Here is a 25,659-nt window from a genome sequence, read left to right as displayed (position 1 = left end):
CTAACGGCTTGCAGCTGAAGACTAGAGACAGTTCAGTGTCAGGGCAGTGCGTGATAAACATGACTGTTACTTCACGAGAAGGGTTTTCAAGAGTCTTGCCCTGTCTATTTAGTCCTTCTTTTGCATTGTCAATGGCTTTGTTAAGCCGCATCCAGTAATCCACAGCATTCTCGGTGGGGTGAGGCTTTGTATCATAAAAGTCGGCTAGAGGCATAAAGGAGGTCACAGAGTCACCAAAGTGCTGTTTAAGAATGTCAAACACAAGTTGCGGGCCAGACTTTAAGTCCAAGGAGGGTTTGCTGCGCAGCCCAACAGTCACAACATCACGTGCCCTTCCCCTTAGCTTACTCAGAACCTCATCTACCTGTTCACATAACTCAATGCCCCTCCTACTCAGATAAAGCCTGATGACTTCCTCCCACTCAGAGATGGAAAGTCTGTCAGTGTGGTCTCCCCTGAAAGTATGTGGTTCATAACTATCATGAGAAACAGTCAGGTTAACCTTAGAAAGATCAGCTATACTTGACCGAGCAAGACTAACATTAGCAGCTGGGATGGACTGTAGACATGAAACAATGTTTTCACCTATACTGGTCCCTATCTGCCTCACCAAGTCACCAAGAAGAGAAACCGGGACATGTTCAACATCCTGGCTGGGAGGTGCAGACTGCTCACCCACCCCAATATCTTCCTTGGCACCTGCATCATCATACACAGTATGAGCAACATTAGCAGGGTAAGGAGTAGAAGTAAAGTTTTTGTCCGTCCTAAGTCCACCCACAGCCGGTGACTCACTAAACCACCTTTTTGAACCCGACCAATACCTGACATATTAAACCCATTCATAGTGAAAAAGAAAAGAAAAAAAAATCTCAATTAATATAAAACACTTTTTTTTTGTTTACTTTTTTTAAAGGCCTACTGAAACCCACTACTACCGACCACGCAGTCTATAGTTTATATATCAATGATGATATCTTAACTTTGCAACACATGCCAATACGGCCGGGCTAACTTATAAAGTGCAATTTTAAACTTCCCGGGAAATATCCGGCTGAAAACGTCTCGGTATGATGACGTTTGCGCGTGACGTCACGGATTGTAGCAGACATTTTGGAACAGCACGGTGGCCAGCTTAAGACGTCTGTTTTCATCGCAAAATTCCACAGTATCCTGGACATCTGTGTTGGTGAATCTTTTGCAATTTGTTTAATGAACAATGAAGACAGCAAAGAAGAAAGCTGTTGGTGGGATCGTTGTATTAGCGGCTGGCTACAGCAACACAACCAGGAAGACGACCGGGGTGTCGTCGAAAGCTACAATGCCGTCCGCCGCCGCGCCGCTGTCCTCACCGGTGTCTGGGTTGACTTCCTCCGTCTCCGGGCCGCCGACCGCACCGATGATCGTGGTGAAGTCCTCCGTCACGCCGTCGATCGCTGGAACGCAGGTGAGCACGAGTGGTGATGAGCAGATGAGGGCTGGCGTAGGTGGAGAGCTAATGTTTTTAGCATAACTCTGTCGAGGTCCCGTAGCTAAGTTAGCTTCAATGGCGTCGTTAGCAACAGCATTGCTAGGCTTCGCCAGGCGGGACAGCATTAACCATGTGGTTACAGGTCCAGGGTTTAGTTCAGTGTCTCCTGAGAGTAGAAGTAATAGTACTATTGTTGATCTTCGGTCTATCCTTCCAGTCAGGGGCATGTTTCTTCTGTTTCTATCCGCAGTTAAGCACGATGCTATCACGTTAGCTCCGAAGCTAAAGTGCTTCGCCGATGTATTGTCGTGGAGATAAGAGTTACTGTGAATGTCCATTTCGCGTTCTCGACTCTCATTTTCAAGAGGATATAGTATCCGAGGTGGTTTAAAATAAAAATCTGTGATCCACAATAGAAAAAGGAGAAAGTGTGGAATCCAATGAGCCCTTGTACCTAGCGAAAAAAGATACATCCTGGCGTCCTGCACTGCACTCTAATCTTTCACTCTCACTTTCCTCATCCACGAATCTTTCATCCTCGCTCAAATTAATGGGGTAATTGTCGCTTTCTCGGTCCGAATCGCTCTCGCTGCTGGTGGGAATGATTGTAAACAATGTGCAGATGTGAGGCGCTCCACAACCTGTGACGTCACGCTACTTCCGGTACAGGCAAAGCTTTTTTATCAGCGACCAAAAGTTGGGAACTTTATCGTCAATGTTCTCTACTAAATCCTTTCAGCAAAAATATGGCAATATCGCGAAATGATCAAGTATGACACATAGAATGGACCTGCTATCCCCGTTTAATTAAGAACATTTCATTTCAGTAGGCCTTTAACACTCCAAAAAAAATTCTTCTTATCACTTATTTTTCTTCCCTTGAGATTTAAATCTCAAATAAAGAGAAAACACTAATTTTTTTTCTTGAGGCTACCTTAAATATAACACAGTCCACAGTAGGTAGGCTAATATACAGTATACGAGGCTCCAAGCCACAAGTAGAGACTCACTGCACCGTCAGAAAGCTGATGAAACCACACGTGGAGCGGATGGATGAAGAGTTGTTTGTCCCACGTTGAGCCCGCAGGAACACCAGGAAGAAGAACGGGTCACGGCACCATTGTAGCGATGTAGTACTCCTTTGCGTTGTGTTTTTCCCCAAAAGACGACACCCAGTCTCTCTTCCGGCTCAAACATGGTTTATTCTGGTGAAAACAATCATATTGAGTCTCCAATCAGCCTTCTCTATACATTCTAAACCGTCAACATGGAAGAGAGCAGACTGACTAACACATTAACACACGATAAAAAAACACACAATACCTGGTGAAAACAATCATAGTGAGTCTCCAATCAGCCTTCTCTATACATTTCAAACCTGCACAGAAATAAAACAAAACAAAACTTAACATACGTGTGTCTCCTTTAGGCCTACAGCAACACAGCTAGCCTGCTAATAAGTTAGCTGAAAGCTATCAAGCTAATTCACGGGGCAACCTACCGTCAACATGGAAGAGAGCAGACTGACTACACACACGAGTCTGGAAGTCTGCTGGGACATGTGACGTTCAGTGACCATAAAAAAATATAGGAAATTACAGTACTAAACTTAGAATAATAAAATTTGCAAAAAAAAAGTCACGTTACATAATGTGTAAATGTAATAAATTAGATAAGATGACATTAAAATAAAATGACATTAAAATAAGAAGAGTAGTAAGACAGTAAGCAATTGAGATCATAAATTACCTCTTACACTACAACACAGTATATTACTTTATTTTGTTAGGTGTGACGCATAATTTGAAGCCCGTACGTTAAAGAGAAACCTTAAATGTAGTTAAACGGGATGTATAGCGTAGCGCTTCTATTTTGAAGCCGGAAAAGTGTGTGATTGTTTTGAGAAAGAGTCTTGACATGTTTTGACGTCAGATCAACTGTTTGCAATAAAAGTCTCTTTTCGACATTCTGCCAATCGTCTTTCATTTCTGTTTAGCTTTTATGTCATCTTACTAAATCAGTCACAGTAGCGATCTAAATGTTTTGTTGTCACTGCACCTTAATCGTAATCTGAACACGGAAGTGAAGCACCACCCACCTCGGTACGACACGCGCAGCAGGTGTTTGCTGGATGGATGTCGCCTCTTCTCCAGGCGAAAAATAGTCCTTTGTTGTCGGAAGAACAACTTGTCATGCCTTTGAGCCTGATATTTTTATAAGGTGGACTTTCCTTTGTCCATTTCTGCTCGCTTGTGGCTCATCAGTAGCAAGTGAACTGCAGCCAAGTTCCCCCGCTACGGCACGGCAGGAGGGTCAAAAAGGAAGTGTTTGCGTTAATTGGCTGTTAAACAAATGTGTGCCGTTATTGAAATTTATAGATAACGCGTTATCGCGTCAACTTTGACAGCCCTAGTATATACTGTGTATATATATATATATGTACTGAACAAGAAACGCAACACTTTTGTTTTTGCTCCCATTTTCCATGAGTTGAACTCAAACTTTTACTATATACACAAAAGACATATTCCTCTCAAATATTGTTCATAAATCTGTCTAAATATGTGTTCATGACCATTTCTTCTTTGCCAAGAGGGTGGGGGTGGGGTCAGAAAAGCAGTCAGTATCTGGTGCGGCCACCATTTGCATTGTCATTCTGCAACATGAGGTGATGGTCACTGGTGAATGGCACAACAATGGGCATCAGGATCTTGTCACGGTATCTCTGTGCATTCAAAATGCCATCAATAAAATGCACTTCCGTTCATTTTCCATAACATACACCTGCCCATACCATGACTTAGAGACTTAGACTTCCTTTTATTGTCATTCAAATTTGAACTTTACAGTGCAGATAAGAACAACATTTTGTTGCAATAGCTCGTTGTAGTGCAGGATAATAGAGCAATAAATTGCAGATATAAATAAATCGATTACTGTACTGTAAATATATTGCACTTTTGCATATGCATCCACGTTTATTGATGTACACTACCGTTCAAAAGTTTGGGGTCACCCAAACAATTTTGTGGAATAGCCTTCATTTCTAAGAACAAGAATAGACTGTTGAGTTTCAGATGAAAGTTCTCTTTTTTTGGCCATTTTGAGCGTTAAATTGACCCCACAAATGTGATGCTCCAGAAACCCAATCTGCTCAAAGGAAGGTCAGTTTTGTAGCTTCTGTAACGAGCTAAACTGTTTTCAGATGTGTGAACATGATTGCACAAGGGTTTTCTAATCATCAATTAGCCTTCTGAGCCAATGAGCAAACACATTGTACCATTAGAACACTGGAGTGATAGTAGCTGGAAATGGGCCCCCATTACACCTATTTAGATATTGCACCAAAAACCAGACATTTGCAGCTAGAATAGTCATTTACCACATTAGCAATGTATAGAGTGTATTTCTTTAAAGTTAAGACTAGTTTAAAGTTATCTTCATTGAAAAGTGCAGTGCTTTTCCTTCAAAAATAAGGACATTTCAATGTGACCCCAAACTTTTGAATGGTAGTGTATGTTATATTGTCTTTATATTTCATAACCCCAGCCCTTCCACGGGCCACTCGATTCATGATGTTGGCCTCAGCAAACTGCTCTCCCACACGACGCCACGCACACTGTCTGCCATCTGTCCTAACAGTGAAAACCGTGATTCCTCCCAGAAGAGAACACCTCTCCACCGTGCCAGACACCATCAAATGTGAGCATTTTCCCACTCAAGTGTGTTACGACGACGAACTTCAGTCAGGTTGAGACCCAAATGAGGATGACGAGCTTCCCTGAGATGGTTTGTCATGGTTTTTGCTGAAATTATTTGGTTATGCGAAACCAATTATTGCAGCAGCTGGCTGGTTTCCAACGATCATGGACCTCCTGGGCTGGTGTGGTTGCATGTGGGCTGCGTTAGTGAGGCCGGTTGGGTGTACTGCCAAATTTTCTGAAACACCTTTGGAGACGTCTTATGGTAGAAAAAATTACATTAAATTCACAAGCAACAGATCTGGTGGACATTCCTGCAGTCAGCATGCCAACTGCACGCTCCCTCAAAACTTGCGACATCTGTGGCATTGTGCTGTGTGATAAAATTGCAAATTACATAGTGTCCTTTTATTGTGGGCAGGCTAAGGCACACCTGGGCAATAATCATGCTGTTTAATCAGCCTTTTGATATACCACACCTGTGATGTGGGATGGATTATCTTGGCAAAGAAGAAATGCTCAGTAACAGCCGCATATGACTGGGCCGGCCTGCTGTTTGTATGGAGGAAAAATCGGACGTGACGACAGGTTGTAGAGGACGCTAAAGGCAGTGCCTTTAAGGCAAGCCCCCAATATTGTTATCCGGGTGGAAATTGGGAGAAATTCGGGAGAATGGTTGCCCCGGGAGATTTTCAGGAGGGGCACTGAAATTCGGAAGTCTCCCAGGAAAATCAGGAGGGTTGGCAAGTATGGTGTGTGTGTGCGTGTTTGTACATAATATTTTAATATAATGGCTATTTAATTAATATAATTAGATATTAAGAGTATATAAAAGTTTGACTCCTACCTTGGTTACTTCCATGAGGACCTCCTTAAAGTTATGTCATTATTTAGAAATATTAAGCAGCTAAAATGTGCCAAAAATGGATAGGTGTGGAGAGAGTGTTTTGCATTTTCCCCACCATGCATTGTAATTAATTTGATTAGGTGTACATTTGAATTCGTATATATTTTTTTACAATATCTACCAAGTTCAGTTAGCAGGCTGTGATATGTGTGACCATTTTAGTTGCATTTTTGTTGCGCCATGTCTAGGGTAGGTTGTTTAGATTGGGTCATATAAGTAAATCATGTGCTGTAATCACTTCAAGCCCCAATTCATGTTTATTGACCTGAATTACACATGTTGTCCACAAGATGGTGGCAAAAGTCAGTCAGACATTTAAAATGTATTTGAAAACCCCCCACTGGCCAGATTATTAAACTCATAACGTCTCGTGGGCCCGCATGATGTAGTTTGGATCCCCCCTCCCCCCCAGCACAATAGATTGTACGAACAAATAGTTTTGTACAATATACAGTATACAATAGTTTTAAAAAATAGTTTGTTTTTTTCCAAGATGGCACCGCTGTTATGGCTGCTGGTGGCAGGAGTTCTGTGCTCTTGTATCATCCTTTTGTGTTCCTGGTGTTTCCCTCTTGTCTTCATGCATTTTTTTTTTGCCTTTTGGTTCGAGACCCTTTGGGACTGTGTGACAAGGGGTGGCACTTTTGTGACTTCTGCGGTGCTTTTTTGTGGGCTTCTGGATCTGCCTCCCGGGAGCCCTTTGGCCGTGGGGACCAGCTGCCACACCAGAGTCTGTTTGGAGAGACTGGAGGAGAGGAGATGCGGATGAAGAGACGGCAGCGGAGCTTACGCTGGGCGCCGGGACGGACAAGCTTCTCTGTGTCTTGGCTGAATGAGCATGTATCAGACGCCTCGGTCTCCTTAGACGCATCCTCGCTCATCCCTGCGGACTGGACACTGGCTGAGAGTTGGTGGTCGGCAGAGGGTGGCGTCGGCTCTCTTGGTTGCTTTGTTGGGTCTACTCCTGTCTCTGGCCATGCTGCCCCCACCCCAGCAGACGATGGCGTGGAACACCGCAGAAGCCACCACAGTGTATATGGGTGTTGAAATTATGTTTTTGTTTGGTTGCTTGTCTATGCCTGGTGCAATCGTGTGTGCGCAATGTATATTATTGGTTGATTAGTTTTTGTTGTTGTTTTACTTTTGTGGCTGTGTGTAGATGTGGCACTGCTGGAGTGGCAGCTGATTGCATCAGCTCTGCACTTTTAATGTCTTTAATGTCGTTTGAGTTCTTTGATGTTTCCCTCTTACACACATGTTTATGTGTGCTCTGGCTATGAGGTTTTTTTTCCCTTGGCCTCAGTCAGGACCTCCCCTCCAGGGGCCCAGGCTTAGACTGAATTGGTTTTTGTCCCCCCCACCCCCACCCCCGCCTCAGCGTTTACCTGTTTCTCACCTTTTTTTGTAAGGGGTGCCGGAAGTTGGCAGACCCGTCAGCGATCCTGTTCTGTCTCCCTGTAATGTTTGTCTGATCTTGAATGGGATTGTGCTGAAAATCTTAAATTCCCCTGGGGGATTATTGAAGCACTTCTAATTCTGATTCTGATTCTGATGAAAACACCATCATCAGCTTCTCCCTATTTTCATTGATAAATGTCTGACGTTTAAAAATAATTTTAACTCCCTATGAAACGGATTACACATTTTCTTTTTAAATGAAGCATGAAATGCAACTGCGTTCTGCTAGCAGGTAATTCTCCATGTAATAAAATTTGCCAATAAAAAATACAAATTAAGTCTAAATAATAATCCACTTTTAAACTACATTCACACTGCAGGGTCGGATGTCCAATTCGGACTTTTTGGTCAAATCCAATCTTTTTAGTAGCCGTTCAAATTACAAAAAAATCATGACATTTTTAATGTGAATGCAATCTGACCCGCATGCGGACATGACGTCGCACGCACTGCAGTGTTTACGGAAGTTAAAATGGCTTCAGCTTTGGTCTGTTTCAATACTGGCAAATTTGTGGCAATTTCAAGGATTTTGTGCAATCAAAGTCAACATTTTGTGAACCGAATTATTGCGGGTGGAAGATAAAGAAGGAAGAGGATAAGTATTTTCGCTCTCGCAGTTTTACGGGACAACTTGCTTCAATGTCTGCTTGAAGAGCGTGTCTGTAGGCGAGCAGTTGGAGACAGAAGTGGTAGAAGTTTATTATTATTGTCATCGGTTTTCTGCTCTGTTTATTTTGTAACCGTCTATTTTGGCAAATAATTATGATGCTAATCACTTTTTGATGACCTTGTGGTTGGATGAATGTGACTGGAGCACAGGATCGTTCACATTGACAACGCATTACATAAATATACGATTCAGGCTTGTGTCTGATATGAAAAATTTGGAATTGCACTTTTCATATCATACAGGTCGGAATTGGCTTGCTGTGTGAACAAGGCTTGGGAAATCGGTATGGAGCTTACGGTCGGGTACCGATTCAATATGATGTATATTTTAGTTAAACCAGTATTATACGTATAGACATTTACCTCCAAATTCTTCAGGACAACCTAAAATCATCAGCCCGGAGGTTGGGTCTTGGGCGCAGTTGGGTGTTCCAACAGGACAATGACCCCAAACACACGTCAAAAGTTTTAAAGGAATGGCTAAATCAGGCTAGAATAAAGGTTTTAGAATGGCTTTCCCAAAACCCTGACTTAAACATGTGGACAATGCCGAAGAAACAAGTCCATGTCAGAAAACCAACAAATTTAGCTGAACTGCACCAATTTTGTCAAGAGGAGTGGTCAAAAATTAAACAAGAAGCTTGTGGATGGCTACCAAAAGCATCTTATTGCAGTGAAACTTGCCAAGGGACATGTAACCAAATATTAACATTGCTGTATGTATACTTTTGACCCAGCAGATTTGGTCACATTTTCAGTAGACCCACAATAAATTCATAAAAGAACCAAACTTCATGGATGTTTTTTGTGACCAACAAGTATGTGCTCCAATCACTCTATCACAAAAATATAAGAGTTGTAGAAATTATTTGAAACTCAAGACAGCCATGACATTACGTTCTTTACAAGTGTATGTAAACTTTTGATCGCGACTGTATGTGTTGATATATATATTTTTCTTTTTTTGTCCAGTGGCCAAGTGAAGCCATTACTTGGACGATTCAGCGATCTTGAAGTCCTGCTGTCTGGCATCAACGTTAAAGAGGGCAGTATTGATGCTGTCCTGTTGGATGCTGGCTGCTCTTCCATGCAAATGGATCAGGCAGAAAGAGGTTTCTCACTCAGCAAGGATGGACCCTTAGACATGAGGATGGACGGCGAGAGGTAACACATTTTAATCGTATTTACATTTTACTTGTGTATGCTACCAGACAAGCAACATATTCTGACCTCTGCATACGTTGATTTTACATGTTAATATTGTTGTGAAAAACAAACCAAAGAGAAAGACATATTTTTTTAAATAGTGGCCATCTATAGTCTAATAGAGCAGTGTTTTTCAACCTTTTTTGAGGCAAGGCACATTTTTTTCATTTAAAAATACGGAGGCACACCACCAGCAGAAAACGTTAAACACGTGCCTTATTTTGAGTTTGTTGGTGTTTTCCTGTGTGTAGTGCTTTAGTTCTTGTCTTGTGCTGTTATTTTGGTGTTTTCCTGTCGTAGTTTCATGTCTTCTTTTGAGCGCTATTCCCCGCACCTGCTTTGTGTTAGCAAGCAAGGCTATTTAAATTGTTGCTATTCTTCTTTGTGTGGACATTGTTACTTGCCAAGTTATGTATGGATGTACTTTGTGGACGCCGTCTCTGCTCCACACGCTGCAAGTTTTTGCTGTCGTCCAGCATTCTGTTTCTGTTTACTTTGTAGCCAGTTCAGTTTTTACTGTCGTTTTACATAGCCATCCCTCTGCTTCATTGCCTTTTCCTTTCCTTTTTTTTCATTTTTGGTTTAAGCGTTACATACCTTTTTACCTGCACGCTGTGGTCTGCATATTGGGATCACAGTTCTACAGTCGAGTTCTACACAGCACGGACACTAAGGAACGGCACAGTATTTGCAGATTATAATTATTGATTTGAAAAAAATATTTTTTGGACCAATTGGGTGAAGTTGCATAATTTCCCACGGCACACCAGATAATATCTCGCGGCACACTAGTTGAAAAACACTGTAATAGAGGACGTGCCTCATGTAGTCTTTTGGTTTCTCATTTATTTTATATATAAACTAGGGCTGTCAAAGTTAACGCGCCAATAGCGCGTTACCTATACGTTTCTTTAACGGCACTAATTTTCTTATCCATCCATCTTCTTCCGCTTTTCCGCTTTTCCGAGGTCGGGTCGCGGGGGCAGCAACCTAAGCAGGGAAGCCCAGACTTCCCTCTCCCCATCCACTTCGTCCAGCTCCTCCCGGGGGATTCCGAGGCGTTCCCAGGCCAGCCGGGAGACATAGTCTTCCCAACGTGTCCTGGGTCTTCTCCGTAGCCTCCGTGCCCGAAACACCTCCCTAGAGAGGCGTTCGGGTGGCATCCTGACCAGATGCCCGAACCACCTCATCTGGCTCCTCTCGATGTGGAGGAGCAGCGGCTTTACTTTGAGCTCCTCCCGGATGACAGAGCTTCTCACCCTATCTCTAAGGGAGAGCCCCGCCACCCGGCGGAGCAAGCTCATTTCGGCCGCTTGTACCGGTGATCTTGTCCTTTCGGTCATAACCCAAAGCTCATGACCATAGGTGAGGATGGAAACGTAGATCGACCGGTAAATTGAGAGCTTTGCCTTCCGGCTCAGCTCCTTCTTCACCACAACGGATCGATACAGCGTCCGCATTACTGAAGACGCTGCACCGATCCGCCTGTCGATCTCACGATCCACTCTTCCCTCACTCGTGAACAAGACTCCGAGGTACTTGAACTCCTCCACTTGGGGCAAGATCTCCTCCCCAACCCGGAGATGGCACTCCACCCTTTTCCGGGCGAGAACCATGATAATGCCTGATTAATGTACATGTGTCCTGACTCCGTTTTGACCCTCGAGCCATTACGTAGCTTGGTCAATGTAATGGCGTTTCGTTGCTGTTAAGCCACAAACTTGAAATAGTGAGCAGAAATGCACAAAGAAAAGGGTACATTAAGAAAATCCCATGTCAAAAGCCATCGCCATGAGACAACATCACTGCAGCAATAAATGTTTTCTGGCAGATTGAAACAAAGTGAATATTATTTTATAACCTGTTCTGATTGATAGTCCCCAATCACAGAATTTTTGGCAGGCTGAATATTACATTTTGATAATAAATCGAGGTTAAAACATTGTCATGCATTTATTCAGGTAGAAATATCACAGATTGCAATAGCAAACATTTTTGACAATCAAACCATGTTTGTAACAATCCACATTTATTACACGCATTTTATTAATGCGTGAAATTGGTATTTAAACATAGTGTAGCTCCTTCTCTAAATGCAAGTGCTCCTAAAGCAGGAATACAAATTCTGTATACCTACAAAATACAAAATCTGGCAAGACACCAGCGCACTTCAGGTGATTTTTTTAATTATATGTCCAGTTTGTGTTGAGCTGTTTAAAAAAGCATAATATTAAAAAAAACATTTCATTAATGTAAACTAATTGTTCAGTCATGGTATTAAATACTTGAAAATGATCTGAAATGATCTGAAAATTATCACTTATTAATAGCAAAAAATATCTCCATCTGCAATTATCATGATTAATTTTAAGTTAACTATAAACAAACTGCGATTTATCGCGATTAAATATTTTAATTGTTTGATAGCCCTAATTTTGACACATCCTTTTTTCTGGTAGGTAGTAATTGTCTTGATTGCAGTTCACAAAGCCTTTTCTTCACACATGAACAAATTATTAAATTAGGCCTTGTCTGGATGTGACTCGTTGATACAACACCGTGTGGACGCGTTTTGTTTTTCAACCCGGCAGCAAATCAAAACCCAAACATTCCTGTGTAGATGGGGCCTTATTGTCTTTATACACTGATCATTTAAATTGAGCTACTCTATAGTAAGGAATGGCAATATTGCCTAACATCTGTATCGCAATATACATTGCGATATAGATAGCGATATATGTTGTTACGGTTGGGTGGTTAATTGGTTATGTGCAGCTCGTTTCCCCAAGCTGCAGACGGAACTCCGGAGGCAGCGTGTAGGTAGCACAATGATTTATTATCCATAAATCAGGCAAAATACAAAAGTACCGGAAGCGTGCCGATAGCACGGAAAGCTAAGGAAAACGCTAGCGGGAAAGCTTAGCATAGAAACTGGAATCAGAAGCTAGGATTTACCAACGTAATGTTACATGAAGCAAACAAAAACAGCCAGACAGAGTGTGGCGAAAGGCAGGAATAAATAGCTCTCTGATTAGTGCCCAGGAGCAGGTGAGCGTCCCGAACACTAATCAGAGGCAGGTGAAAATAATCAGCACTCATGGCAACCAAGAAACACAAACTCAGGGGTGCTGAAACAGAACTAAGAGTCTTAAACAGAACTAAGAGTCTTAAACTAAAACAAAACATGATCCGGATATGTCACAATATATTATTTGGTATGTAAATTATTACAAAGCCTTTCAAAACGAGATGTAAAGGCTCCTAATTTAGCTGCTGAAGTATTCAGTAACATAATACATAATATCCGATTATATTATTTTCCCCAAACTATTATTAATCTACTTGTTAATTAAAGGCCTACTGAAATGAATTTTTTTTATTTAAACGGGAATAGCAGATCCATTCTATGTGTCATACTTGATCATTTCGCGATATTGCCATATTTTTGCTGAAAGGATTTAGTAGAGAAAATCGACGATAAAGTTCGCAACTTTTGCTCGCTGATAATAAAAGCCTTGCCTGTACCGGAAGTAGCGTGACGTCAGAGGAGGTAATATTCCTCACAATTTTCCTTTGTTTACAATGGAGCGAGAGAGATTCGGAGCGACAAAGCGACGATTACCCCATTAATTTGAGCGAGGATGAAAGATTCGTAGATGAGGAATGTTACAGTGAAGGACTAGAGAGGCAGTGATGGACGTATCTTTTTTCGCTCTGACCGTAACTTAGGTACAAGCTGGCTCATTGGATTCCACACTCTCTCCTTTTTCTATTGTGGATCACGGATTTGTATTTTAAACCACCTCGGATACTATATCCTCTTGAAAATGAGAGTCGAGCACGCGAAATGGACATTTAAAGTGACTTTTATCTCCACGACAATTCATCGGTGACACACTTAGCTACTGAGCTAACGTGAGAGCATCGTTCTCAAATGAAGATAGAAACAAAAGAAATAAAACCCTGACTGGAAGGATAGACAGAAGATCAACAATACTATTAAACCATGTACATGTAACTACACGGTTAAAAATTCTCAGCCTGGTAAGGCTTAACAATACTGTTGCTAACGACGCTAAGGCTAATTTAGCAACTTAGCAACCGGACCTCACAGAACTATGATAAAAACATTAGCGCTCCACCTACGCCAGCCAGCCCTCATCTTCCCATCAACAGCCGTGCTCACCTGCGTTCCAGCGATCGACGGCGCGACGAAGGACTTCATCCATAGGTTTGGCGGCAAGCATCGGCTAGGCGTCTTCTAAGTAAGTAGTCCTTGTTGTGTTGCTGTAAGTATTGTACTTAGCCGCTAATACACCGATCGATCCCACCTACAACGTTCTTCTTTGCAGCCTCCATTGTTCATTAAACAAATTGCAAAAGATTCACCAACACAGATGTCCAGAATACTGTGGAATTTTGTCGAAGAAAACAAGAGGTTTTTGTATCGGGTCCGATGGGGTCCAACCACTTTCGTGGATTTTGTGACGTCACGCGCATAAATCATATCCAAAGGAGTTTTTCAACCGGAAGTGTGGCGGGAATTTTAAAATTGCACTTTATAAGTTAACCCGGCCGTATGGGCATGTGTTTCAATGTTAAGATTTCATCATTGATATATAAACTATCAGACTGCGTGGTCGGTAGTAGTGGGTTTCAGTAGGCCTTTAACTGTCAATAGCTGATTACTCTCTGTTGTAACATTTTTCTATCTACACCTTTGTTAAAATGTGATAATCACCTGTTCTTCTGTTCTTTAGATACTTTACATTAGTTTTGGCCGATACTACAAATTTGGGTATCAATGCAATACCAAGTAGTTACAGGGGCAGTATTGGTCATACCAATGCACATTTACAAGTTCATTTATGATTGACTGTTTTATCACAACTATAATCAGACAAGAAAACTCAAGATGGCGGTGTAAAAAGATCAATTACATTTATAAATGATGTCCTACTACTGGCACTGATTTAAATCCTTTGGCTTTTGCCCTAAATCCCTTATTTCCTGAGTTCGTAAACAATTTCAAAATTGCCAAAGGGTTTTTTCATAGTATAAAATATTTATCTAACCACTGTGGTATATCGACCTAATACAAAACTACTTGGTATCATTACTGTCCATTTTTGTATCAATCCACTCACCTTTGTTTTCAGCTTGAGGTTAGCATATTGGGAGACCAGGCCTTCTGCTTCGCGGCTCCCAGTCTGTGGAACGCTCTCCCTGACCACCTGAGGGCACCACAGACTGTGGATGCTTTTAAAAAAGGCTTAAAAACCCTTCTTTTTAAAAAAGCCTTTTTTTAGATGTATGCATACTAGTTCTAGCTATTAGGCTGTTCTAGTTTTTATTTTTTTATTATCTTTTTATTTTTTTTATTTTTTTAATACACTGTAGCACTTTGAGGTTGTTTACTCAATGTAAAGTGCTTTTTACAAATAAAATCTATTATTATTATTATTATTATTATTATTATTATTATTATTATATTCTCTTACTGTGTGTTGTTTAGCATGTTTAGCTATTTTTTTTCCTACAGTGATACTAGTAAGAAACATAGTGTATTTTCCAACATGGAGATGAGGATTACTGACTTAGAAGTGGCTTTGCACCATGGAGGGACATTAGTCGCTAGCAAGAATGCTAAATTCAGTTTGTTAGCTTGTCGCTGTCAAATTTGCGGGACACAGCTAGAATGTGTCATCAACATGCATGTTCTCGATATGACGATAGTATTAAAAGGCTCTATAGTCAGCCAAATTGATATCATTTATATCGTACATCGTTAACAGTCATGGTCAAAAGTTTACATACACTTGTGAAGAACATAACGTCATGGCTGTCTTGAGTTTCCAATAATTTCTACAACTTTTTGTGCAGACTGATTGGAGCACATACTTGTTTGTCACAAAAAACATTCATGAAGTTTGGTTCTTTTATGAATTTATTATGGATCTACTGAAAATGTGACCAAATCTGCTGCGTCAAAAGTATACATACAGTATACTTTTGGGCCATTTTTGCTGCCAATGAAATTGGTGGTTTACAGAGAGTAAATGGGACAATGAAAAAGGAGGATTACCTCCAAATTCTTCATGACAACCTAAAATCATCAGCCCGGGAGTTGGGTCTTGGGCGCAGTTGGGTGTTCCAACAGGACAATGAACCCAAACACAGGTCAAAAGTGGTAAAGGAATGGCTAAATCATGCTAGAATTAAGGTTTTAGAATGGTCTTCCCAAAGTCCTGACTTAAATGTGTGGACAATGATGAAGAAACAAGTCCATGTCAGAAAACCAACACATTTAGCTGAACTGCACCAATTTTGTCAAGAGGAGTGGTCAACAATTCAAGCAGAAGCTTGCCAGAAGCTTGTGATGGCTACCAAAAGCACCTTATTGCAGTAAAACTTGCCGAGGGACATGTAACCAAATATTAACATTGCTGTATGTATACTTTTGACCCAGCAGATTTGGTCATATTTTAAGTTGACCCATAATAAATTCATAAAAGAACCAAACTTCATTAATGATTTTTGTGACCAACAAGTATGTGCTCCAATCACTCTATCACAAAAAAATAAGTGTTGTAGAAATGATTGGAAACCTAAGACAGCCATGACATTATCAAGCAATCAATCAATCAATGTTTATTTATATAGCCCTAAATCACAAGTGTCTCAAAGGGCTGCACAAGCCATAACGACATCCTCGGTACAAAGCCCACATAAGGGCAAGGAAAACTCACCCCAGTGGGACGTCGATGTGAATGACTATGAGAAACCTTGGAGAGGACCACATACAGTATGTGGTTAACCCCCCCCCCCCCCCCCCCCCCCCCCTTTGGGGAGACCGAAAGCAATGGATGTCGAGTGGGTCTGACATAATATTGTGAAAGTCCAGTCCATAGTGGATCCAACATAATAGTGAGAGTCCAGTCGATAGTGGGGCCAGCAGAAAACCATCCCGAGCGGAGACGGGTCAGCAGCGCAGAGATGTCCCCAACCGATGCACAGGCGAGCGGTCCACCCCGGGTCCCGACTCTGGACAGCCGCACTTCATCCATGGCCACCGGACCTGTGTCCCCCCCTCATCCACAAGGGAGACGGGGGCAGAGGAGAAAAGAAAAGAAACGGCAGATCAACTGGTCTAAAAAGGGGGTCTATTTAAAAGCTAGAGTATACAAATGAGTTTTACGATGGGACTTAAATGCTTCTACTGAGGTAGCATCTCTAACTGTTACCGGGAGGGCATTCCATAGTACTGGAGCCCAAATAGAAAACGCTCTATAGCCCGCAGACTTTTTTGGGGCTCTGGGAATCACTAATAAGCCAGAGTTCTTTGAACGCATATTTCTTGCCGGGACATTTGGTACAATACAATCGGCAAGATAGGCTGGAGCTAGACCGTGTAGTATTTTATACGTAAGTAGTAAAACCTTAAAGTCACATCTTAAGTGCACAGGAAGCCAGTGCAGGTGAGCCAGTATAGGCGTAATATGATCAAACTTTCGTGTTCTTGTCAAAAGTCTAGCAGCCGCATTTTGTACCAACTGTAATCTTTTAATGCTAGACATAGGGAGACCCGAAAATAATACGTTACAGTAATCGAGACGAGACGTAACGAACGCATGAATAATGATCTCAGCGTCGCTAATGGACAAAATGGAACGAATTTTAACGATATTACGGAGATGAAAGAAGGCCGTTTTTCTAACACTCTTAATGTGTGACTCAAATGTGAGAGTTGGGTGGAAGATAATACCCAGATTCTTTACCGAGTCGCCTTGTGTAATTGTTTGGTTGTCAAATGTTAAGGTGGTATTATCAACTAGATGTCGGTGTCTCGCAGGACCGATAATCAGCATTTCCGTTTTCTTGGCGTTGAGTTGCAAAAAGTTAGCGGACATCCATTGTTTAATTTCATTAAGACACGCCTCCAGCTGACTACAATCCGGCGTGTTGGTCAGCTTTAGGGGCATGTAGAGTTGGGTGTCATCAGCATAACAGTGAAAGCTAACACCGTATTTGCGTATGATGTCGCCTACCGGCAGCATGTAAGTACTAAAGAGTGCGGGGCCAAGAACCGAACCCTGGGGAACTCCACACGTTACCTTAACATAGTCTGATGTCACATTGTTATGTGAGACGCACTGCATCCTGTCAGTAAGATAAAAGTTAAACCAAGACAAGGCTAAGTCTGACATACCAAACGTGTTTTGATACGCTCTAATAAAATATTATGATCGACGGTGTCGAAAGCAGCGCTAAGATCAAGAAGCAGCAACATAGATGACGCATCAGAATCCATCGTTAGCAATAGATCATTAGTCATTTTTGCGAGGGCTGTCTCCGTAGAGTGATTTGCCCTGAAACCGGATTGAAAGGGTTCACAGAGATTGTTAGACACTAAGTGTTCATTTAGCTGCTGTGCAACAATTTTTTTGAGGATTTTCGAAATAAAGGGATCGAGGTTAGGTCTTTTGAGCAGAAGATGAATAACCGCTTTTTTGAATGCTAGGGGAACAGTGCCAGAGGAAAGTGATACGTTTATAATATTTAGCACTGATGGACCTAATAGTACAAACAATTCCTTGATAAGATTCCCAGGAAGTGGGTCAAGTAAACATGTTGTTTGTTTTATCCCACTTACATGCTGTAATAATTCCTCTAATGTTATTTCATCAAAAAGAGAGAGACCATTTTGGAGGGCAGTATCCGTCGTATATACAGTCGTATCTGTGTTAATAGAACCGAGTTGTAGCTGGAATGCATTGTCTTTAATCTCCTTTCTAATAAGTTCAATTTTCTTATTAAAGAAGTTCATAAAGTCATCTGCCGAGTGGGTGGAGCTACTGGGAGGAATCCCTTCTTGGGTTAGCGATGCTACTGTACCAAACAAAAAATAAGGATCGTTTTTGTTGAGGCGGATGAGATTTGAGTAATATTTAGCTTTAGCTAAGGTAAGCATGCGTTTATAAGTTATTAAACTATCACTCCATGCTTGATGGAAAACCTCAAGTTTAGTCGTGCGCCATTTGCGTTCAGCTTTCTACATGATAATTTAGCTCTAGTTTCTTCTGTAAACCATGGGGTACGCCTTTTAGGGGCCCTTTTTTGCTTTAGCGGTGCTATACTATCAATGGTTTCGCGCAGGGCGTCGTCAAAGTTGTTAATGAGGTTATCAATAGAGCAGACATAATTTGGCTTAGTGAGGTTATCAATAGAGCAGACATAATTTGGGAATGGTGCCATTACCGAAGGCAGTAAGCCAGCAAGAGTCGTCGTTGTGGCAGCATTAATGTTGCAGCTGCTATAGCAGTTATTATTATTATTAGCTTGTTGACAATGAGTCAGAACTTCAAATTTTATAAGGTAATGATCGGACATTACTTTAGTATACGGGAGTAGCATAACTTTAGAGGTGGTGACACCACTGACAAGCACTAGATCTATCATATTACCGTTGCGATGCGTGGGTTCATTTATTATTTGTGTAAGACCACAGCTATCAATTATAGTCTGGAGCGCCACGCACTGAGGGTCCGATGGGGTATTCATATGGATATTAAAGTCCCCATTATGATTATATTGTCGGCGTGCGTCACTAGTTCAGCAAAGTCCGAATAGGGCCCAGGGGGGCGTTAGATAACAGCCAGGTCGAGAGGCAGCGGTGTGACAGACCTCATAGTAAGCACCTCAAACATTTATATTTATTATTTAGGTTAGGGGTAAGGTTAAAGTTTTCATTTTATATTAGTGCGACCCCCCCACCCCTTTTAAGGGGGCGGGCAATATGTGCCCTCGTATAGTCAGGAGGAGATGCCTCATTTAGCGAAAAAAAATCATCAGGTTTGAGCCAGGTTTCACTAAGACCAATGACGTTAAGATTGTTGTCTCTAATGACCTCATTAACTAATAACGTTTTGGAAGACAATGATCTTTTGTTTAAAAAGCCCATATTATAGGTATTGGGCTGTTTTGACGAGTTTTTGTTGAGATTATCCATAGTAGCAATATTAACAATGTTGCGTTTATTATGCGTAGTGCACTTTAAATAGTTTCGACCATATCTAGGGGTTTATATAACCGGAATTTTTTGCTTGGTGCTGCGATAAACTGAACGCATCATAATTTGCCACCTCAGTAGAATGCATGTCTACCTCTGACACAGTCACTGCAGAAAAAATATTATGTGAGTTGTGTATTATTCTAAGAGAATTGCTATGTGTGCATGGATTATCCAGTCTGGCGCTGGCTAGTTCTAGCTTAACTGAATCCTCACCCGGACTAGCAGACTCTGTAATTGCCTGTGGCCGGGCTTGCTCTAGTGTAGTTAGTCAAGTTAGACTTAAACAGTAGTCTATGTTCCTAGTCAGGATGATGGCGCCTTCCTGGTTAGGGTGAAGGTCGTCTCTCATCAGCAAGCCTGGTTTTCCCCAGAAAGAGGGCCAATTATCAATAAACGTTAGTCCCTGTTGTCTACAGAACCTAGACAGCCACTTGTTAAGCGAGACTAATCTGCTATATCATTGCCTCTCGCAGGCAGGGGGCCAGGGACAATTACTCGATGCCTGGACATCTTTCTAGCTAGATCACAAGTCCTGGCTATGTTTCTCTTTGTAATCTCTGACTGTCTCATCCTAGTGTCATTGGAGCCAACGTGTACAACTATATTCGCATAACTAGCGGTGCGATTAGCCTGTCGTACGTGTTTACTAGGCCTGCTGCGAGTTAGCTCCCTAAGATAAGCTTCAATGTCAGGTGCTCTGGCCCCGGGAATACACTTAATTGTGTCTGGTTTGCTAAGCTTTATGTTTCGGGTGATGGAGTCCCCTATGACTAAGGTGTGGTGCCCGGTATACTGGGGTGTAGGACTAGCTAAAGTGCTAAATATATTATGCGTCTCAACCGGTACACGGTAGCTTATAGGTTGCTTAGGACTGCTATAAACTGGGCTAGTCAGCTCGCTACAGCTAACGCTAGCAGATGTGTCCGCAACATCTAAAGTTACGAGATTACTCTGCTCTAACTGGCGGACACGGCCCTCTAGCAGAGCCAGCCTATCCATGAGTAAGGTGCACGACGCGCAGGAAGCCATACTCACTGTATTTTCTGTCACCGAGTGAAGTTCCTGCTGTCTTCAGAGAAGTGGTCACGGTATGCGGGGAGTAGATTCCTTCCCACCGGCGCTGCCTTTCTCCACGCTAGCTTCGTTAGCTTAGCAGCTAGCTAGCTGAGGAAAGGGTTGTGAGACAGAGATCGGGTGATTTGCAAGTTAAATAGGACTACTAAATATGTTTGAGAAGTAGTAAGGAAAGCTGCAAAACAGTTAAAAGCACACAGATAGAACGATACTTAGCTTTTTCGCAACAGCAACAGCGAGCAGTCAGCGACAACATTATGTTCTTTACAAGTGTATGTAAACTTTTGACCAGGATTATATATCGCGCAACCCTACTTGCACTTATCAAAAAAATGTTTTACCTGTTCATATGAACTTTGGTCATTATCTGGAAAAACATGACTATTGAACATAGGGGATTAGTTTAGTTTAGTCTTTATTTGAAGGTACAATGCACAGAAACATTAAGTTCAAAGACAGATATGTTCTGTACCAGATTATAGCTAAATAGCTAATTTCCATCTGCAGTCCCTGGCTACCTAAATTAAAGGGATACAAAAATCATGCAATAAAATTATGACAATAAAAACATACTATAGCATGTTTTTAAATTAAGAAAAGTCATAAAATGCCCTTTCATGTACACATACTTAATATACAATACAACCACACCTCATTTACATCATCACACAAAGACAATACATGCTTTTGTTCACATCTGTCATCATTTGTAAGAACAACCATGATTTTAACACACACACCTCACAATTTACAATAAAAATGCTCTCATGGATAAATATAATACACATTAGGTTGATGTGTCAAACATAATGCCCACCTTAGTGACCGTGTGAGCAGCTTTGATTGCTCCAAAGCCACTTTTTAACTTCAATTGTGAATGAAGAGTAGTAATCTGTTAGACTTTTCAAGTTTGTTGTGAGGTCGTTCCATTCCTTTATGGCTTTATATGAAAAGGCTGATTGTGCAAAAGAGGTTTTACATCTGGGTACCCTACACTGCCCCCTGGTGGAGGCTCGTGTGTTTCTAGTTGTCACAGCAGATGTAAACTGGACAAAGTGCTTAAGTGGCGCTGGTGCAGTGTTATTTAGGATTCGATGGGCCATTCGTATTGATGCTAATCTTTGAATGTTAGCTAAATTTAACAATCTATATTTTTGGAGAACTAAACAGTGATGGTGGTGTTGTGGTTTTCGGTCAAGGATTTTGAGGGATTGTTTGTGCAAAGTTTCCAATGGCCTCAGTGTCATTTTGCTTGCCTGCGACCAACATGTTATACAATAATAAAAACGAGACGTAATCATTGCATTAAAATAAGTTTGAACTGCCTCCAGTGTTAATGAATTCCTGATACATTTGAACGTTTTTATGTTGTATTTAAGACTCTGGCACATCTGTTTGATATGTTTTTTAAAGCCAAGTGTTGGCTCTAAAATGACACCCAGGTAACAATATTCACTAACATTTTGTATTATTTCCTTATTAACCGTTATATTTGGAAAGGATGACATTTTATATTTGTTTACAAAATACATTGTTGCAGTTTTCTTAATGTTTAATGTAAGACAAGAGTCATGTAGCCATCTTGCCACCTTCTCCATGGCTGCTGTAAGTTTTCTGGCAACCGTTTCAGCGTCCTTTCCCCAAGTATAAATAACCGCGTCATCTGCATACATCTGGATATTTACATTCTCACATACAGATGGCAGGTCGTTTATATACATGGAGAAAAGAAGAGGGCCGATATTAGCGCCTTGTGGCAGGCCAATATCAGTAGCAGTGAAACTGGATGTTGTGTTATCAATACGGACACATTGGGTCCGACCAGATAGATATGACATAATAAAGGCCAGAGTATCTGTCGACAGTTTAAAAGATGTTAATTTTGTTGTTTTGTCAGTTTGATTAAACTGAATTGTAGTCTACGTAGTTGTTTTGTTTATTGTTCATACGTGGTTCTTTAAAATAAATTAATAATACACTGTTATTAGTAGTGGCGTTAAAAAAGGGGATTTTCTTGGTTACAATATCTTCCACAATCAGTTTTGTGGAATAGAATAGCAAACACTTTTAAGGCGATGTGCTGGGAGGGTTACTATCACACAAGGCTTGGCAAGACAAGACAAATAAATTAGCTAGAAATCAACACTATGTGGCTTGTCACACATTAATCAGTGCTGTTGATAATCTTGGTGAACTTATTGGATCTACAAACCCCGTTTCCATATGAGTTGGGAAATTGTGTTGGATGTAAATATAAACGGAATACATTGATTTGCAAATAATTTTCAACCCATATTCAGTTGAATATGCTACAAAGACAACATACTTGATGTTCAAACTGGTAAACTTTTTTTTTTTTTTGCAAATAATCATTAACTTTAGAATTTGATGCCAGCAACACGTGACAAAGAAGTTGGGAAAAGGGGCAATAAATACTGATAAAGTTGAGGAATGCTCATCAAACACTTATTTGGAACATCCCACAGGTGAACAGGCAAATTGGGAACAGGTGGGTGCCATGATTGGGTATAAAAGTAGATTCCATGAAATGCTCAGTCATTCACAAACAAGGATGGGGCGAGGGTCACCACTTTGTCAACAAATGCGTGAGCAAATTGTTGAACAGTTTAAGAAAAACCTTTCTCAACCAGCTATTGCAAGGAATTTAGGGATTTCACCATCTACGGTCCGTAATATCATCAAAGGGTTCAGAGAATCTGGAGAAATCACTGCACGTAAGCAGCTAAGCCTGTGACCTTCGATCCCTCAGGCTGTACTGCATCAACAGGCGACATCAGTGTGTAAAAGATATCACCACATGGGCTCAGGAACACTTCAGAAACCCACTGTCAGTAACTACAGTTGGTCGCTACATCTGTAAGTGCAAGTTAAAACTCTCCTATGCAAGGTGAAAACCGTTTATCAACAACACCCAGAAACGCCGTCGGCTTCGCTGGGCCTGAGCTCATCTAAGATGGACTGATACAAAGTGGAAAAGTGTTCTGTGGTCTGACGAGTCCACATTTCAAATTGTTTTTGGAAACTGTGGACGTTGTGTCCTCCGGACCAAAGAGGAAAAGAACCATCCGGATTGTTATAGGCGCAAAGTTGAAAAGCCAGCATCTGCGATGGTATGGGGGTGTATTAGTGCCCAAGACATGGGTAACTTACACATCTGTGAAGGCGCCATTAATGCTGAAAGGTACATACAGGTTTTGGAGCAACATATGTTGCCATCCAAGCAACGTTACCATGGACGCCCCTGCTTATTTCAGCAAGACAATGCCAAGCCACGTGTTACATCAACGTGGCTTCATAGTAAAAGAGTGCGGGTACTAGACTGGCCTGCCTGTAGTCCAGACCTGTCTCCCATTGAAAATGTGTGGCGCATTATGAAGCCTAAAATACCACAACGGAGACCCCCGGACTGTTGAACAACTTAAGCTGTACATCAAGCAAGAATGGGAAAGAATTCCACCTGAGAAGCTTAAAACATGTGTCTCCTCAGTTCCCAAACGTTTACGGAGTGTTGTTAAAAGGAAAGGCCATGTAACACAGTGGTGAACATGCCCTTTCCCAACTACTTTGGCACATGTTGCAGCCATGAAATTCTAAGTTAATTATTATTTGCAAAAAAAAATTTAAGTTTATGAGTTTGAACATCAAATATCTTGTCTTTGTAGTGTATTCAATTGAATATGGGTTGAAAAGGATTTGCAAATCATTGTATTCCGTTTATATTTACATCTAACACAATTTCCCAACTCATATGGAAACGGGGTTTGTACTTAAAAAACAATCACGTCAAAATACATCGTATTAAATTCACTGCATTAATTATCTTTCTCCAGCACGTTATGTATTCTTCAGTCAGTTAGTTAGTTATTTAGTTAGCAACATAGCTCAAAAAGTTATGGCCAGATTATAATTAAACTTTCAGGAAATGTCAGAACAGGAATACGGAATAAATGATAACGTTTTGGGGCTGATCTGGATCAATGTCTGGATTCAGGACTTTGTACCATTGGGCTCTGGGACATTCACTCACTTTTTTTCTTGTTTTTCAATTTTAGGGAAAATAAGGATAATATAACAAAAAATGTTGTGTCAGCATTGTCACAGCCAGAATGACACAACACGTAAGAGGGCGGCTCGATCCATTAATTGGTGGTGTTGAAACCAAGGGTAATATCAGTATATGATCAATACTTGAGTGATGTTATCCATTCATTCTTTTCTCAAAATTTAGTTTTTAGCTTTTTATTAATGTTTTAATTTCAGTAAATAATTCTCTGGACACAGAAGGACTTTGAGGGCAAAGAAAAGGACTTTAATGAGTAACTAGATGAGGCAATTCCTGAAGGAATTGCGTGTGAAGGCTCCAATGCTGAGGTTGAACTGAAATCCAGGAATTATTTTTAGAATTGTTGAAGAAGAGCAGACAATTCCTGAACAGGCTGAATATTTTGAAGTTGGAACAGTTTGAATCAGATGAAAAATGTGGGAATTGGGGAACTTTGAAGAATGTCCCATTGATTTAAATGTGAATTTCCCAAACATTTGGGAATTTCGGGAAAAGCGGGATTTTTTTTTTAAATGGTTAAAATCTTTAATGGTCTGAATGTGTTGAAACGGTTGGTGTTAAAATTGTTCAAGTTGGTCGAGAAATGTTGAAGTAGTAACATATTGAATTGAGAAATGGTATTATGGAAGTCCTGGAATTTCGGGAAAACCGGGAATTTTTCCAGTTCAAAAAACAACTTTGTTTTTTCTCCTAATTAAGAGGAATGTTTTGACGGTGGAACGGTTGAAGTGGGTTGAAAAACGTGGAAGGAGTAGTCGCCAGAAAAAAAGGGTGGAAATAGGGCTTTGGAAAACTAGGAATTATGGAAAATCCTGGAATTTTTTGGAACTTGGAAAAAGGGAAGTTTGAATTTCCAGAATGGTGAAATGTGTTGAAGGGGGAATGGTTTGAATTGGTTGAAAAATGTGGAAATACCGGAAGTTTGAAAAATTGGCCAATTAATTTTGAATGGGAAAAATGTCCCTGAAAACCTGGAATTCTGGGAAATCTTGGAATTTTTGGAATTTGTTAAGGGAA

General features: G+C 41.0%; 1 protein-coding gene across 2 annotated transcripts in view; it reads left to right on the top strand.

Moving 5' to 3' along the window:
* LOC133638550 (12S rRNA N4-methylcytidine methyltransferase-like) overlaps nt 1-25,659 on the top strand; it is a 223,872-nt gene that overhangs the window by 176,326 nt on the left and 21,887 nt on the right. For both annotated transcript variants that reach the window (XM_062031275.1, XM_062031286.1), the window contains exon 4: nt 9,179-9,370. In XM_062031275.1, coding sequence (XP_061887259.1) covers nt 9,179-9,370 — 192 coding nt within the window. The remainder of the gene's footprint in view (nt 1-9,178; nt 9,371-25,659) is intronic.

Source organism: Entelurus aequoreus, linkage group LG02, assembly GCF_033978785.1.
Source record: "Entelurus aequoreus isolate RoL-2023_Sb linkage group LG02, RoL_Eaeq_v1.1, whole genome shotgun sequence".
Taxonomy (NCBI): Eukaryota; Metazoa; Chordata; class Actinopteri; order Syngnathiformes; family Syngnathidae; genus Entelurus; species Entelurus aequoreus.
Note: the sequence above shows the minus strand (reverse complement) of the source record. Positions and strands in the feature narration are given on the sequence as shown.